This window comes from Cervus canadensis, chromosome 33, assembly GCF_019320065.1.
Source record: "Cervus canadensis isolate Bull #8, Minnesota chromosome 33, ASM1932006v1, whole genome shotgun sequence".
Taxonomy (NCBI): Eukaryota; Metazoa; Chordata; class Mammalia; order Artiodactyla; family Cervidae; genus Cervus; species Cervus canadensis.
In genome coordinates this window covers 30,102,130-30,117,296 of record NC_057418.1, presented here as the reverse complement: position 1 = coordinate 30,117,296, position 15,167 = coordinate 30,102,130, and the positions used below count along the sequence as shown (strand labels likewise).

The following is a 15,167-nucleotide window of genomic DNA, read 5'->3' as shown; positions in this document are numbered from 1 at the left end:
TATTTCCAGTGGGGCACAGAATCAAGATAATATTCAAAGTGTAACAGTCCTTTTATTAACTTGTAACAAACATGCTCCCGGCTCTTCCTAACAGACAAACATGGGTGCTGCTGCAGCTACTAAGTCGTTTCAGTCGTGTCTGACCCTGTGCAACCCCATAGACGGCAGCCCACCAGGCTCCCCCGTCCGTGGGATTCTCCAGGCAAGAACACTGGAGTGGGTTGCCATTTTCTCCTCCAACGCATGAAAGTGAAAAGTGAAAGTGAAGTTGCTCAGTCATGTCCGACTCTTAGCAACCCCATGGACTGCAGCCTACCAGGCTCCTCCATCCATGGGATTTTTCTGGCAAGAGTACTGGAGTGGGGTGTCGTGCCCTCCTCCAAGGGACCTTCCTGAGCCAGGGATAGAACCTGCATCTCGTGTCTCCTGCATTGGTAGGTTCTTTATCACTAGCGCCTCCTGGGAAGCCCAAGATATGACTCAGGTGCAGCGGAAAAAAAAAAAAAAAACTAATCCAATACCCATAATAATGCTGTGGGGATAGTTATCATTATTTCATTTTACATTTACATATGAATCATTTCATAATTCAATAATAATTATCATTATTGCCATTTTACAAATGAGAGAGGCATGGAGGTGAAGTAACTTGCCGAAGGTCATGGCTAGTCCGAGAAGAGCTGGATATGAACCCATTAAAGCACAGGCTCTGCTCTACGATCCTGGTCCTCTTTTAATGGTAAATAACAAAAGGTCCCCTGGAGGAGGGCACGGCAACCCACTCCAGTATTCTTGCCTGGCGAACCCCAAGGACAGAGGGGCCTGGCAGGCTACGATCCATAGGGTCCAAAAGAGTCGGACAGGACGGAAGCGACTTAGCATGCATGCATGAGGCATATCTTAGTTCCCTGTCTATGGTAAATCACTTTGTGACTCAGCAGAGGAAAAACAGAGGCAGCTCAAAACGTCTCAGCCAGTGTCCTCTGGAGTGGCCCCCATGGGTCCTGCAGTAAGGGTCCTCCACCCCACCTCACAGACCCGACCCCAGTCTCCCAGGCACCAGCCCGCCTCGAGGTTCCCCCATTAGCCAAATCCACACCTCCCACAGCAGAGTTCCTTCTCTGTGCCCTAACTCCTTTTCCAAACAGCCGTGCTCTCAGTGTTGACCCTTGTGGGAGGTTAGAAGAATCTCTCTAAGGCACAGTTGACTGTGAAGGCTTTGGTAGAGTGTTTGCCTTTTTAAAGAGGAGCTTCTCTGATGGGTAGAAATACAGGCTATGTAGCGAAGAGAATTAAGAATTGAATTTGGGACATCGTTTTAAAACAAGTATTTTAATTGCGTTATCATGCACATACTTGGTTGTTCAGCCATTGCCACTAACTCCAGAACATTTCCATCACCCAAATCAGAATCCCCAGACATTAGCAGGAAACCCCCCATCCCATTCTTCCCACCTCCTGGCAACCATTAATCTACTTCCTGCCTCTAGAGATTTGTCTGTTCTAGACACTTCCTATCGGAGAAGGCAATGGCACCCCACTCCAGTGTTCTTGCCTGGAGAATCCCAGGGACGGGAGAGCCTGGTGGGCTGCCGTCTATGGGGTCGCATAGAGTCAGACACGACTAAGCGGACTTCACTTCACAGCCACTTCCTATAAATGGAATCATATGATACGTGGTCTTTTGTGACTGGCTTCTTTCTCTTAGCATGTTTTCCATGCATGTTGTAGCTATCATCAGTACTTTGTTCCTTTTTATGGCTGAATACTATTTCATTGTAGGAATAGACCACATATTGTTTATCCACTCATCGATTGATAGACATTGGGTTGTTCTCATTTTTTGGTGATGGGGAATAATGCTTCTGTGTACATTCACATACAAGTTTTTGTGTGGACGTAGATTTTCATTTCTCTTGGGTAGATACCTAGGGGCAGAGCTGCTGGATCATAGGATGATGGAATGTAGTATTTAAAATGGGAAATTTAGAAGAACCTATTAAATCATAGTATGTTGGTGACTGCCCACAGCCATCCCACCGCTTACAGCTGTGGGACCTCAGGCAAAGCAAATGACCTCTCCAAATTTCAGGCAGTTGTTTTGTTTTGTCTTTACTGTTATTGTTGTTTTGTATGTTAAGTGTCTTTGAAAACACATGTGCCTCTCAGTTGTGTAGATAAACTAGGACATATACATAAAAGTGTCTATAAACAGTGCGGTGCGAGGTTCCTGAGCTATTATGACCACAGTCCATGTCAGGCAGGGGTGGCCATCGACATGAACCATTCTGCATGCTGGTGTTGGGAATCAGGGCTGGCAGCCCCAAAATGTGCCTCAATGGCATATCGGTTATTTTGAATTAAAGTTACTTAAGAAATGGACAGTGCAAGACAGAGACCCAAACCTGTGTTTCTTTGTCCTGCCAACTCCTCACAAATGCATTGTTTCTTGGTCTAAAAAGTATAAAAACTAAACCTGCTCTCATTTCTGTGGGACCTCCATGCCCGTGAATTAAAATGGGTTTTTATTTTCTCCTGTTAAACTGTCTCGTATCTATTTTATCATTAGTCCAGCTGCAAGAACGGAAGAGGGCTAAGGGTGTGAGGGTCAGCACATCAGGGGATGGTTTCTTTATAGCGCCCTTTGAGGGTCTTTGCCAGTGTTACAGATGTTTAGGTGCCTTCTGCCTCTCCCTAAAGCTGGTCTTGCTCACAATTTTGTTGCACTAACATATTTCTTGCTTCCATCACTCTCCTGATCCAGAACTTTCCATGTGTATAATATAGTTTGAATCCTTAACCCCTTAGTGATCTGGCCATCCTTACTTTCCATTCATACCTACTTTCTCACTCACCCACTGACTCCTGGACACCCTCCGATTTCCTGCCCCACCGCCTTTGCTAGAACTTCTCCCCCTACCAGCACATGCCTCTCCCCACCCACGCCTGCCACTATCTGCATCATCTGCCCCAACACCAGCCCAGATCAAAGGTCACCCTTCCAGCAGGTTCTATCAGATCTGCTCTCACCAGCCCCAGCTCCATGCCAGAAATCACGTTTCCTCCCTGTGTTCCCATAGCATTCACAGCATTCTTCTAGAACATTCTCTCTGTCTTGGGGCTATTTGAATACATGTCTTGTTACCACACTGTGAGTTTGTTATTGTAACATTGTCCTTCATGATGTAGCATTGCTAGGGCCTTGCAGATAGTAGATATTTAAAGTTTTTCGAATTGAACAATTTGTACCCTTCAAAACAATGGGGTTTTCATAGTATGTCCTTAAATAACAAGTATCACCATGCTACAAATCTGTAAAAATAAGAACTGTAAGTCCTGCATTCTGTTGTTAAGAGTCAGCTCATGTCAGCAGGCATACCTTGGTTGATTGCTGGTTATGTAAACTTGGGCACATTCTGAATTCTCGGTGTTTTGATGTCCTTTTGGTAAAGATGGGAATAATAACTACCAACCTCCGAGAACTGCTAGGAGGAAAACAAATAAGACCATCTACACAATCCACTGGGAAGGTGCCTGACCTGCAAGAAGTCTTCAGTAACTATTAACTGTTACTCATCCCAAGGGTAATTTCCACCTGACTCTGCCTAGAAAAGCCTGAAAAAGGACCCTTTAGGTGACGCAGTTACCAACTCTGACCAGAAGGAGGCGCCCGGCCTCCAGGGCTGTGATCATTTAGCGTCCAGCTGCTGCTGCTGCTGCCAGCTAGAACCCTGCAATAGAGAATTCCGTCTGGGGGTGGCGGGCAGAGGTGTGTTGAGAAACATCAAGAAAACCTCGGATTTTAAAGGTCACCACAAGGGCGTTTGGCAAGTCCCACTGCGCCTCCATCTCCACCCACCACCTGTTTAGAAAGGGCAGTGGTGCTGAGGTGTGGGCCCACGGACTCGCAAGGAAGAAGCTGGGTCTGAAGCTGGGGACACATATACTGGTTTTAAGATCATGATTTCTTCCAGGATTAGCTAAAGTGTATCCATCCAGCCTCGCTCGTGTGGTCACCTCCTGAACGTGGGATACAACGGGCCACGTGAAATCTCTTTCCTGTCCTCTCGTTCCCCCGTTTCCTCCTCCAGACAGGCTGTTCATCTGTGCCCTGGCCCTGAGCATCGCTGCCCACTCCCAAGTCCCACGTGCCCATTTTTATCATTCAGTAGCTAAGTCCTGTCCGACTCTTTGCGACCCCATGGACTGCAGCATGCCAGGTTCTCCTGTCCTTCAGGATCTCCCACCAGAGTTTTCCCAGGTTCATGTCCATTGAGTCGGTGATGCCATCCAACCATCTCATCCTCTGCTAACCCCCTTCTCCTTTGGCCTTCAGTCTTTCCCATCATCAGGGTCTTTTCCAATGAGTCAGCTCTTCACATCATGTGGCCAGAGTATTGGAGCTTCAGCATCAGTCTTTCCAAGGAATATTCAGGGTTAATGTCCATTAGGACTGACTGGTTTGATCTTGCAGTCCAAGGGACTCTCAAGAGTCTTCTCCAGCACCATAGTTGGAAAGCATCAATTCTTCCCCCTGACCTGCCCCAATCCTACTTTCTAGGTCCAGCTCATAAGCCACCTCCTCCAGGAAGCCTGCTCTCACAGCTGTAATTCTACAAACTCCTCCTCTGCTAAGCATCTCCCACTGGCGTTTCCATGCAGTCAGACACTGTCCCCAGGGCTGCCTGTCAGAAGCTCCCCGAAGACAGGACACGCCTCGTGTGTGCCCTGCCAGTAGTCAAGGCAGGATCTTGCACGGAGCACCACAACTGGAACGACTGGAGGAGGGCCAGGTGTCTTCCAGGTGTGCGAGAACGAAGGGATGGCTCGTTAACCTACACCATAAACAGAGAAAAAACCCCATCTCCTCCAACTCTCTAGTCAAAATATACACATGAAAGCCACTGCAGTTGTCTTATGTAGGTATGGTACATTACCTGGGTCCAGATCAATTCCACACTATCAGTATGTATTGATGTTTTTTTCACTTGTGGTTGGCTTTATGCATTTAGCGTTTGGTGAGTCAACTCATTAGACGTTAGATTGTTGGCCCCCACACTGCTGTCAGCCTTGTGCCAGGAAGACAGGGAGGGGAGCCGATGTACCCTGCCCACCGGGGACTTACAGCTCACCATCAGCTCACACACCAACATCTTCTCTCACTTATACACACCTGACCCTGGGCTGCAAGACTCTGGGGAAAGAAAACAGAATAATAGGATACCGTCTCTGTCTTGGGGACTTACTATCTGATGGGGACGCAACTAAACCAGGTTCAAGGCACTCAGGTCATCAGCTTCTCAGAGGATCTGATGAAGGGCTTAGATAACAGGCTTTATTTGATGCTGTTCTGAGACAAGAACACTTTGAAGCACGGAGTAGTAACAGTTCCCTGGTGGCCTCGTGGTTAGGATTCCAGGCTTTCACTACCATGGCCCAGGTTCAGTCCCTGTTTGGGGAACCAAGGTCCCACAAGCTGTGTGGTGGCACAGCAAAAAATAAGTCAGTAAATAAACTTTTAAAAAATAAAGAACAAAGTTGTAGGAATGTTTTGAGGGAACAATAATCCTTTACACCTACCTCCACCTCCCAGATCTCCTACCTGCTGTCTCATATTTTCATTTCCTTTCATAAGAAAATAAAATATTTCATTTCACAGAAATGAGGCTTAGAGAACTGACTTAAACGAATATCCTATTCCTGATGGAGGGGTAAGGAAAAGCAGGAGAGAACCCGGGGCATGCCCATTTTACAGATGAGGAGACTGAGGCTCTGTACAGAAGACTCAGCAGCTTGGCTCAGCTCACAGGGCAGGTGGCAGCACACCAGCCGAGACCTCCTGGGTTCAGACATCCCTCTCTCCTGCTCTTCACTTCCTTCTGCCTGCCAACTCAGGGCCCGAGTTACAGGGTATTTGGGGCCCTCTGCTGCCTCAGGGGATCCCAGCAGGATCAACTGTCGTGAAGCCAGGTGGAGAGAGGCTGAGGGGGAACACTGGTGTGAGGCCACCTCCAGGCAGGCTCCCAGGACCCCACCAGCCCCCCAGCCCGTGTGCGGCACCAACCCCTACTCCTGCAGAACCTGCTGGAAGCCACAGACCCACCGTGTCTGGAGCCAGGGAGCTCAGCCCATGCTTCAGGGAGGCGGTGCGAAGGAAACAAATATCGTGACCCCCTCTGGCTGAGGACTCAGAAGGCGACCCGCCCACCGGGGGCAGTGGCTGGCTCCGCAGCGGCCTGGAGAGTGGGCAGTGTGGAGTGTGCCCGGCCCAGACGGTGCCTGGGATGCTACAAGAGCTTCCCACTGGCCTCTGTAGGTCCCACCAGCCCCAGCGAGCGTGTTTCTCCTGCTCACAGCTTCCCTAACGAAGCCGAGTTTCCCTCTGCCGCTACTTTGCCTTTCCAGAAAGGGCAGCAGGGAAAGAATGACAAGACTTGGGGGAATCTTCCAAAAAGCCCTTGCCTGACCCCCAGAGCTGGATAGAGCAGACAGAGATGTGAGGTCGGACCTTCTTGGTTTTCAGAGCAGGTTTCAGCATCTTCAGATTCACCCCCTTTTCCCCCTCTTAGGAAAACCTGCTTTTACGAAAAGAATAAATCACAGCCTGGAGGTTTAAATGAGTACGAGTGTCTTGTAATGTTATCTTTTATCAGGGGGGCAGAAAACCTTTTGGACGGGAATGACTCTACAGGGGTGGCGTTTAGGCATAGCTGGGACACAGAACAGTAACCTCAGAGAAGAGAGCTCCTCTTCACTCCCAACACCAGGCTGCCTAGAAGAAACTTCCTTTGTCCTTGTTCCAGTTCAGTCGGATGGTTCTTCACGTACCTGCCACATGGTACTCTAGGGAGAGGTGGCCCAGCCCACCAGCATATCTTCCTGGGGACCATTCACCTCGATTTTGCCATCTGCCTCCCTTTGTTCATACACATGTGAACTCCTCATCGTCCCCGTAAGTTCACCCAAAGTTAGAAGCCATCCCCTACCCCCATCACTCTATCAGTGTGGTTGACGACCATGAACTTTCTGTTTGACCTTGGAATGAGTTTTTGCATTTGATTATCAGGGGCTGGGTCCAATATTTAGATTTCTACCTGCAGTGAGATCTCATGACACGCCTAGAAAGAACCACAGCACTTAATGCTGAGCCGAGGCCGGGAAGGCCTGGTCCCCGGACACCAGGAAGACACGCGGTCCCCTCTGCTCCTGCACTAGCCGCCTGAACTCCGGGAATGGGCAGGTCCCCTTTTCCCTGCCGGAAATTCCTCAATGCCTACACAGTGGGAGGCAACAGAGGGTGTGCGTGAGTGCATGCTGTCGCTTCAGGCATGTCCTACTCTTTTTGACCTCATGGACTGTAGCCCGCCAGGCTCCTCTGTCCATGGGATTCTCCAGGGAAGAATACTGGAGTGGGTTGCCATTTCCTCCACTAGGGGACCTTCCCGACCCAGGGATCAAACCCACATCTCCTGCATTGGCAGGTGGGTTCTTTTCTGCTAGCACTGTCTGGGAAACCCCCAACAGAGGGTGTGAGATATCTATAAAGCACAATAGATTGGAATAGAAGCCCCCCCTCTCCAATTAAAGCTGAAATGTGGCTAAAGCCTTTAACTGTGTGGATCACAACAAACTGGAAAATTCACAGAAGGGGTCATCAGCAGATGGTTGGATAGCATCACCAGCTCAATGGACATGCGTGCGTGTGTGCTTAGTCATGTCCAACTCTTTGCAACCCTGCTGGACTGTCGCCTTCTCCTCTGTCCATGGGATTTTCCAGACAAGAAGAATGGAGTGGGTTGAATTTGAGATGGAGATGGTGAAGAACAGAGAAGCCTGGTGTGCCACAGACCGTGGGTTGCAAAGAGTCAGACATGACTTAGTGACTGGACAACGACAGCAATGTGGCAGAAATCTGTGGCCTTTCTGAATAAAGTGCAAAACAAGACTCATTCACACACGTGCAGCTGGGTATCATTGAGAAAACCCTGGGGATCAGTGGATCAGTATTTTGCAGAAATAAAACCAAAGGGCTGCTTACGGGTTGTTGAATTGCCACACCCAAAAGGGGCCGCGTTTCCAACTTCAGTTCAGCATCTGAGTCGCTAAATTGAGCCCAGAAATCAAGGCTCTTGACTGTACCAAATGGGCAGGAGATGACTGGAGGGGGCATTGTGGGCAGAGCCTAGGCCGGGACTCAGAGACCCGACCTGACTGCACAGAGGGGATGGTGGGGAGGTGGGGGGGACTGGTGAGAAGCCCCCCTGCACCTGCTGTGCCACAGGAGAGGATGCTCAGGCCAGCTCCGCCCGACGGTCCGTGTGTGGAGGTGCAGCCTCCTCATCCCCCCTCCTCCCAGAGGACTTGGTGTTTCCTGAAGATGGTGCTTTCCTTACGAAGGGGCAGACCAGGGCAGCCCCCTCTCTCTGGGTTCTTTGCACATTTTGGCTTTAATGAAAGATACTTCTATGGACATCTTTTGCAAGAAGGCTTTGTGGATGCCTGTTTTCCCTTCTCTCGAGTATATTTGTACGAGTGGAAGTTCTGATTATGAGGTTGAGATTTATGACATGTAGGTTTTGTCATTCAGATGAGTAATACAGGACTTCCACTCACACCCTGTTTGGCAAAACTGATCTCAAGGACTTGCCTAGCTACACAATGGCTGAGAAATTAAGGGAACACGTAGCTATTAATGTGAAGGTATTAAGAGTGAAGAAAGAATTGTTGATGTTGTTGCTAGGTTGCATCCAACTCTTTGCAACCCGATGGACTACAGCACACCAGGCTCCTCTGTCCTCCCAGAGTTTGCTCAAATTCATGTCCACTGAGTCAGTGACGCCATCCAACTACCTCATCCTCTGTTGTCCCCTTCTCCTCCTGCTTTCAATCTCTCCCAGCATCAGAGTCTTTTCCAATGAGTCAGCTCTTCTCATCAGGTATTGGAGCTTCAGCATCAGTCCTTCTAAGGAATATTCAGGGTTGATTTCCTTTAGGATGGACTGGTTTGATCTTGCTATCCAAGGGACTCTCAAGAATCTTCTCCAGTGGTACAGTTTGAAAGTATCAATTCTTTGGCGCTCAGCCTTCTTTGTGGTCCAACTCTCACATCTATACTACTGAAAAAAACCATAGCTTTGACTATATGGACCTTTGTCAGCAAAGTGATGTCTCTGATTTTTAATACGCTGCCTAGGTTTGTTATAGCTTTCCTTCCAAGGGTTAGGGTTAGGGATTATGTTGGTGTAATCTCCACCATGCAACTGTATGTGGAAATTAAAATGAATACAAGTGAAAATATAATTGAAAAAAATAAAAAGACAACCACACTCTGCTTTGTTTCTGCAGCTCGGGAGCCTGGCCCAGCACTGCCCCTCAGTGCCAGCAACCGGACTGGGCAAGATTTTCAGCAAGGCATGGCTACCCGCCAGGTAAGTGAAGACCTCCCCGCACCCCGCAGGTGACCGGAGGATACGGGTGGGGAGCCTCTCTGAGCGGAGGTGCTGCCTGGTTCTCTTCTCATTTCGTAGCCCGTCACTAGGGGGTCTCTGTCTCCAGGGCATGGTCCTCCCACAGCAGAAGGGTCGGCTGGTCCACGTGAAGGTGGACCAAGCAGAGGCCTCAGTTTACCCCCAGGTACCAGGCACCATGGGGGCAGAGTGTTGTTGGGGTGCTCATTGGCTCACCCCTGGGGGTCTTGGCATCATGTGGGTACCCTCCAAAAAGAACCAAAGAGCAGGAAAGAAACAGTTCACCAAAGTGAAAGGTGGATCTAAGACTGATGTTCAAATTCAATCTTTTTTTTTTGCTGAATTGGTCCAAGTTGGATGAGTGTCCATGTCCCTCCTGGGAGCTCACACCAGGAGGTAACCAGGGCAGAACAGCAGCATGGAAGAGCGCCTATTCTCGGTCATTTCCCATACGATGCCGCTCCTCGTCACCACCATTTACCTTCCAGCTTGCCTTGGGAATGGGCCCAATTTTTATCCCTACAAAAGTGGAGGAGGTTGAGTAGCTTGTCACAGGATGACAAGGACTGGGAGCCCAGTTCAGATCTGAGTGACGCCAGAGTCTCAGGGCTTCCCTAAAACTCTCTGCTTGGAGTGAGTTTACAGGGACCTAAAGCATCATGGCAGGACCCTGGGAGGATGACCAAACAGAGCCCGCTCCAGGCAGTGGACAGCACGTGGCCAAGCCAGAGCACCCTTGGAGAAAGGAGGCCACCCCTGTGATCCCACAGTGGCCCCTCCTTTATCCCCAGACCCCACGCTTGGGCACAGAGCCCCCATTCCAGGATGCCATGGACACAGAACTCACACTTACTCAGACACGTGGAGAAGGTTCCCAACTCATGCTGGGGGCCAGGCTGCACTTGAGAGCCCCCGGGACCCCTGTAGAGTGCTCCCTCCCTCCCTCAGAGCCCATAGACCGCCTCCCTGAATGTGAAAGCTTGGTTCTTGCAGACAGGTAGTTACTGCTTTCACACATCTCTTGGAAGCTTTTGGACAGAAGCCATAGCACTTGATGGAAGATAAGATTTTCCATCTGTTTCTAAAATCCCTCACTATCTCCTGTCGTTTAAGAGTGAAGGTCATACAGCTGTCATCCTGATGGGAGCCTTTGAGTCATTAGGTTTTGATATGACTTTTGTGAAAGGATGGTTGGGGGGCGGGGATCAGAGGGCAGGAGAGGCCTGAGGGGACACCGCACACACAGCCCCCGCCTCTATCCACTCAGCATCACCTGGAGGAGGTTGCCCTGGCAACAGAGCCAGCTGTGGCGTGATCAGGATCCCAGGAGGGGAGGGGAGGCGGCCCAGAAGGGGCTGGGAGCAGAGCAGAACACTTAGGGGGCTTGCCTGAGGGTCACTGAGCTGGGTCAGCAGCCCTGAGTCACAAACAGGTGGACTCACGGATGAGACACCACGTTGTCCTTGTTCAGTTGCCAAGTGGTGTCCAACTCTTCCCGACCCCACAGACTGCAGCACGCCAGGCTTCTTTGTCCCTCACCGTCTCCTGGAGTTTGCCCAAGTTCATGTCCATTGAGTCGGTGATGCCATCCAACCATCTCATCCTCTGTCACCCTCTTCTCCTTCTGCCTTCAGTCTTTCCCATCATCAGGGTCTTTTCCACAAAGACACCACAGGTGATGGCAGATTCTCTGGTAAAGTGATGGGAACTCACTGTCTCCATCAGGCAGATGAAGACGACTTTCCCAGGCTCTCCAAACGTGAGGGAGAATGGACTGAAATCATAGGTGATGCTCTTGGCCTACAAGAGGGCAAGGATGCCTGTGGGGGGGGCCGAGTAGGGGGGACCATGGCATCCCACACAGCACGTGTTGCCTGGGAAGGCCACTCCTTACCCCTCCACCCACTTGAGAGAAGAAGCCCGAACCTCACAGGGTGGAGGGAGGTCAGCAGAAGCCCTTTGAGACTACGGCTGGAGATGGTTAAAATCTGCTAGCTGGGTACCAAATATTTGAATCCATGTACTATGGTTTTGATCATCATCCTTAGTGGTTGAAACTTAGCATGAAGGTTTCTAAGAATATAGGGACTATAATGGTCTCTCATAAGGTAATATCCACAACAGGGAAGGATGAGAAAAATCAGGACTGAAAATCTGGTTAAGAGAAGAGACAATGATGGTGGGTGTTGAGTAAAACTCTCTCGTGGTTAAGCATATTCCAGAAGATAAGTGAAAGTAAAGTGTGTCTGACTTCACTAATGAAGACCGATTACGTACCTTTGCCTCCACGTTAGCACCTGTTTCACCCAGTGCTTTCAGGTGCTGCTTTCAGGAAAGAGAGCGGTTTCTTTCTTCCACTTACAGATCATCTACGATATGCAAGGCACTCTCCTGCGTTTCCTTCTGAGAGTATGGATAAATTCTGTTTGACTCAGCCAAGCTCATATCAAGCTTGAGGTCTGGAGGTAGTCCCATAGCCAGACCACCCAGCGTGCTCTTGCTTAGATACTTCTTAGAGGTACCTCTGTCTCTTAAACCTAAACATCTGGTCACAGGGCGAGATAACCGTGTTTCTTTGGTAAGTCACTGGAAGCAGCGTGATTTGACTAATGAGTCAGGTTGTTTATTGATCACAGAGAGCAGCACCTGAAAGTGTTAGTTGCTCAGTCATGTCTGACTCTTTGCGACCCCTTGTCCACGGGATTCTCCAAGCAAGAATACTGGAGTGGGTTGCCATTCCCTTCTCCAGGGGATCTTCCTGACCCAGGGATCAAACCTGGTCTCCTGCACTGCTGGTAGATTCTTTACCATCTGAGCCACAAGGGAAGGCCACGCCTGTAGCTATACTGTTTGCTCAAACCTCAACACAGATAACAATTATAACTATTAAGGCTTCCAGGTTATCTTGCCAGTTGACCCCTGAGACCAGATGTTTAGATTTAGGAGATGCAGATACCTCTAAGAGTATCTAAGCACAAGCACGCTGGATGGTCTGGTTGTGGAACCACCTCCAGACCTCAAACTTGATATGAGCTTGGCCAAATCAAACAGAATTTACCCATCCTCTCAGCAGGGAATGCAGTAGAGTGCTTTGCATACAGTAGGAGATCCATAAGTGGCTGAAATATCCGCCCTGCTTATCAGGGTGGTGACCGCACCATTCAAATGCAAGTGACAATTTTCATATGACATTTACCAAGTCCTGTGTGAATCAGGCTAACCACATCTTCTGACCTGATTTAGCTCGGAATTGGTTTTTGTGTCTAATCTTAATAGCCTAGCTTCCAGGCTGTCAATCAAACAACAGATGTACTGAGCCCCTTCTGGGTACCTGGCACAGAGCTGGATGCTAGGGAGGCCGCGATGGATAAAACAAAGGCCCTGCTCTCGACATGGTCCCAGCATGGTGACAGGTGAACATGTAACCACAGGAGAACAAGACAGGCGTTAGAGACAGAGCAAGGTGCTGGCCAACTCCAAGGAAGCACCCACGTGTGCCGGAGAGTCAGAGCTGGTTTCAGTTGGATGGGGAATGGATTCTGATAGACAAGAGGGAATTGGCCAAGCTGGAAGGGACGACTGCAGATACAGAGTGACATGTCCTAAAGGGCTAGTAGTAGAGTGTCATTTATACACTCATGAAATTCCTATGGAATCATGAATCCTAGTTAGGAGACATAAAGTCCTTTGAGAGTCTAATTTTTTAAAATGATGTCCCCAGCCCCCACGAAGCCACCCTTGGACTCCTGTTTAGAAAATCCTCCTGTAGGATATAAAGATTTAGAGTCTAGAAACCTGGCTTTATCTCCTCCTCTGTCAACATTTATCTTTGGTTCTTCACTTCTCTGAACCTTGGGTTGCCCATCTGTAAATAGGGCTCATGGATTCCCGCCTAATTCACAAGGCAGATGAGAATTAAAATCAAGTGAGGCCATGTAGGTAAAGAGTATTCTAAACTCTAAACCTTCTGAAAGCCATGTATGAATTTTAGAGAAAATATTAGAGAACTAATGATAACACAATGATAACACAATGATAACACAAGGGCTTCCTTTGTGGCTCAGCTGGTAAAGAATCTGCCTGCAATGTGGGAGACCTGGGTTCGATCCCTGGGTTGGGAAGATCCTCTGTAGAAGGGAAAGGCTTCCCTCTCCAGTATTATGGCCTGGAGAATTCCAAAGGGGTCGCAAAGAGTCGGACACGACTGAGCGACTTTCACACTTTCACACAATGATAACATCACAGGAGGAAAAGAGGCTCAGCCCACAACAGCCCTGAGAATCTCAAAGGCAGTGGCAGCTCTGCAGGATTTTAAGTCTGGGACTAGATCAAGCTCATACACTTCAAAAAATCCCCAGAGAGTTATGTGGAGGATGGAGGGGTTCGGAGAGTCAGGGGAATTCAGGTCTGAGACAAGGAAACGCTGAGAAACTATTGAGTTACGCAGGAAAAGGCTTACACCCAGACTTCAGGGGAAAACACGCTGCAACGAAGTGCTTGGAAAGAGAGAGATGTGTCTATGTCTTTACTCAGAGCGGCTCCTAAAGCAGGCCACCCCAGGGTCCTAGGAAAAAGAGGACCCGCATCTCGGCTGCCTCTAAACCCCAGCCCCCTGCGACACGTGACCTCAAGCTCAGGCTTCCTACTGCTGAGATCAGTTTAAGAGCACTTTGTTTCTTTTGAAAAACCACCAGTCACTCGGAGGACCCCTAAATGCTTCCTCGTTCTCCATTCCTTATGCCAGGTCTAGACAGAGATGGAGTTCAGGTCAGAGAGTTGGACCAGAGTAACCTGGTTCCCGGCCCTTCCAGTGAGCGGTCCCTTTGAGCATACTCACTCTGCTTCCATGAGAAAACTTCTTTCTTCCCCTACCTGAAGCAAAGTGGTGCTGAAGAAGACTCTTGAGAGTCCCTTGGACTGCAAGGAGATCAAACCAGTCCATCCTAAAGGAAACCAGTCCTGAATATTCATTGGAAGGACTGATGCTGAAGCTGAAACTCCAATACTTTGGCCACCTGATGCAAAGAACTGACTCATTGGAAAAGACCCTGATGCTGGGAAGGATTGAAGGCAGGAGGAGATGGGAACAACAGAGGATGAGGTGGTTGGATGGCATGACTGACTCGATGGACATGAGTTTGAGCAAGCTCCAGGAGTTGGTGATGGACAGGGAGGCCTGGTGTGCTGCAGTCCATGGGGTCACAAAGAGTTGGACACGACTGAACTCACTGACTTGAAGCATGCTTGCAAGCTTGCTCAGGCCGGGAGCTGACTCTGAGCCCAGTGGGGGCCCTCAATATACTATATAAGTCCCCAGGTCAGGGTCTAGGGCAGTGGCTCAGGTCTCAAAAAGCGCGGGCAGCCAGCACTTTCACTGTGAGAAGCCGCCATCCGGCCCCACTCTAGGCTGGAAACTCATCACTACGTGGAAAGGCAAAGGGCAATGTTATTTCCATTCACCATGTATTTGCTACATCACTGGTTTCCTATTTCAGCACGTTTAAAAAAATTTCCCTTCAGGGGAGAGTGCTGAGGCACCTTTGTTGTGAAATATGGTTAACACAAGGTGCTTTTTTTTTTTTCACGACGTCACTCAGACTGGGTCTCTGTGTATAGGAAAACTAAAGCCTCTGTGACTGTACAGTCCCCTGGGATGTCAAAGAAATGCAGAGAAGAGGGAAGGGATGGTTAAGGGGAAGA

At 49.2% G+C, this 15,167-nt stretch overlaps 1 protein-coding gene across 1 annotated transcript in view; it reads left to right on the top strand.

Moving 5' to 3' along the window:
- LOC122434151 (T cell activation RhoGTPase activating protein) overlaps window positions 1–15,167 on the top strand; it is an 86,596-nt gene that overhangs the window by 4,530 nt on the left and 66,899 nt on the right. The window contains exon 2 of the mRNA XM_043457357.1: window positions 9,346–9,428. Within this exon, the coding sequence (XP_043313292.1) occupies window positions 9,346–9,428 (83 nt within the window). The remainder of the gene's footprint in view (window positions 1–9,345; window positions 9,429–15,167) is intronic.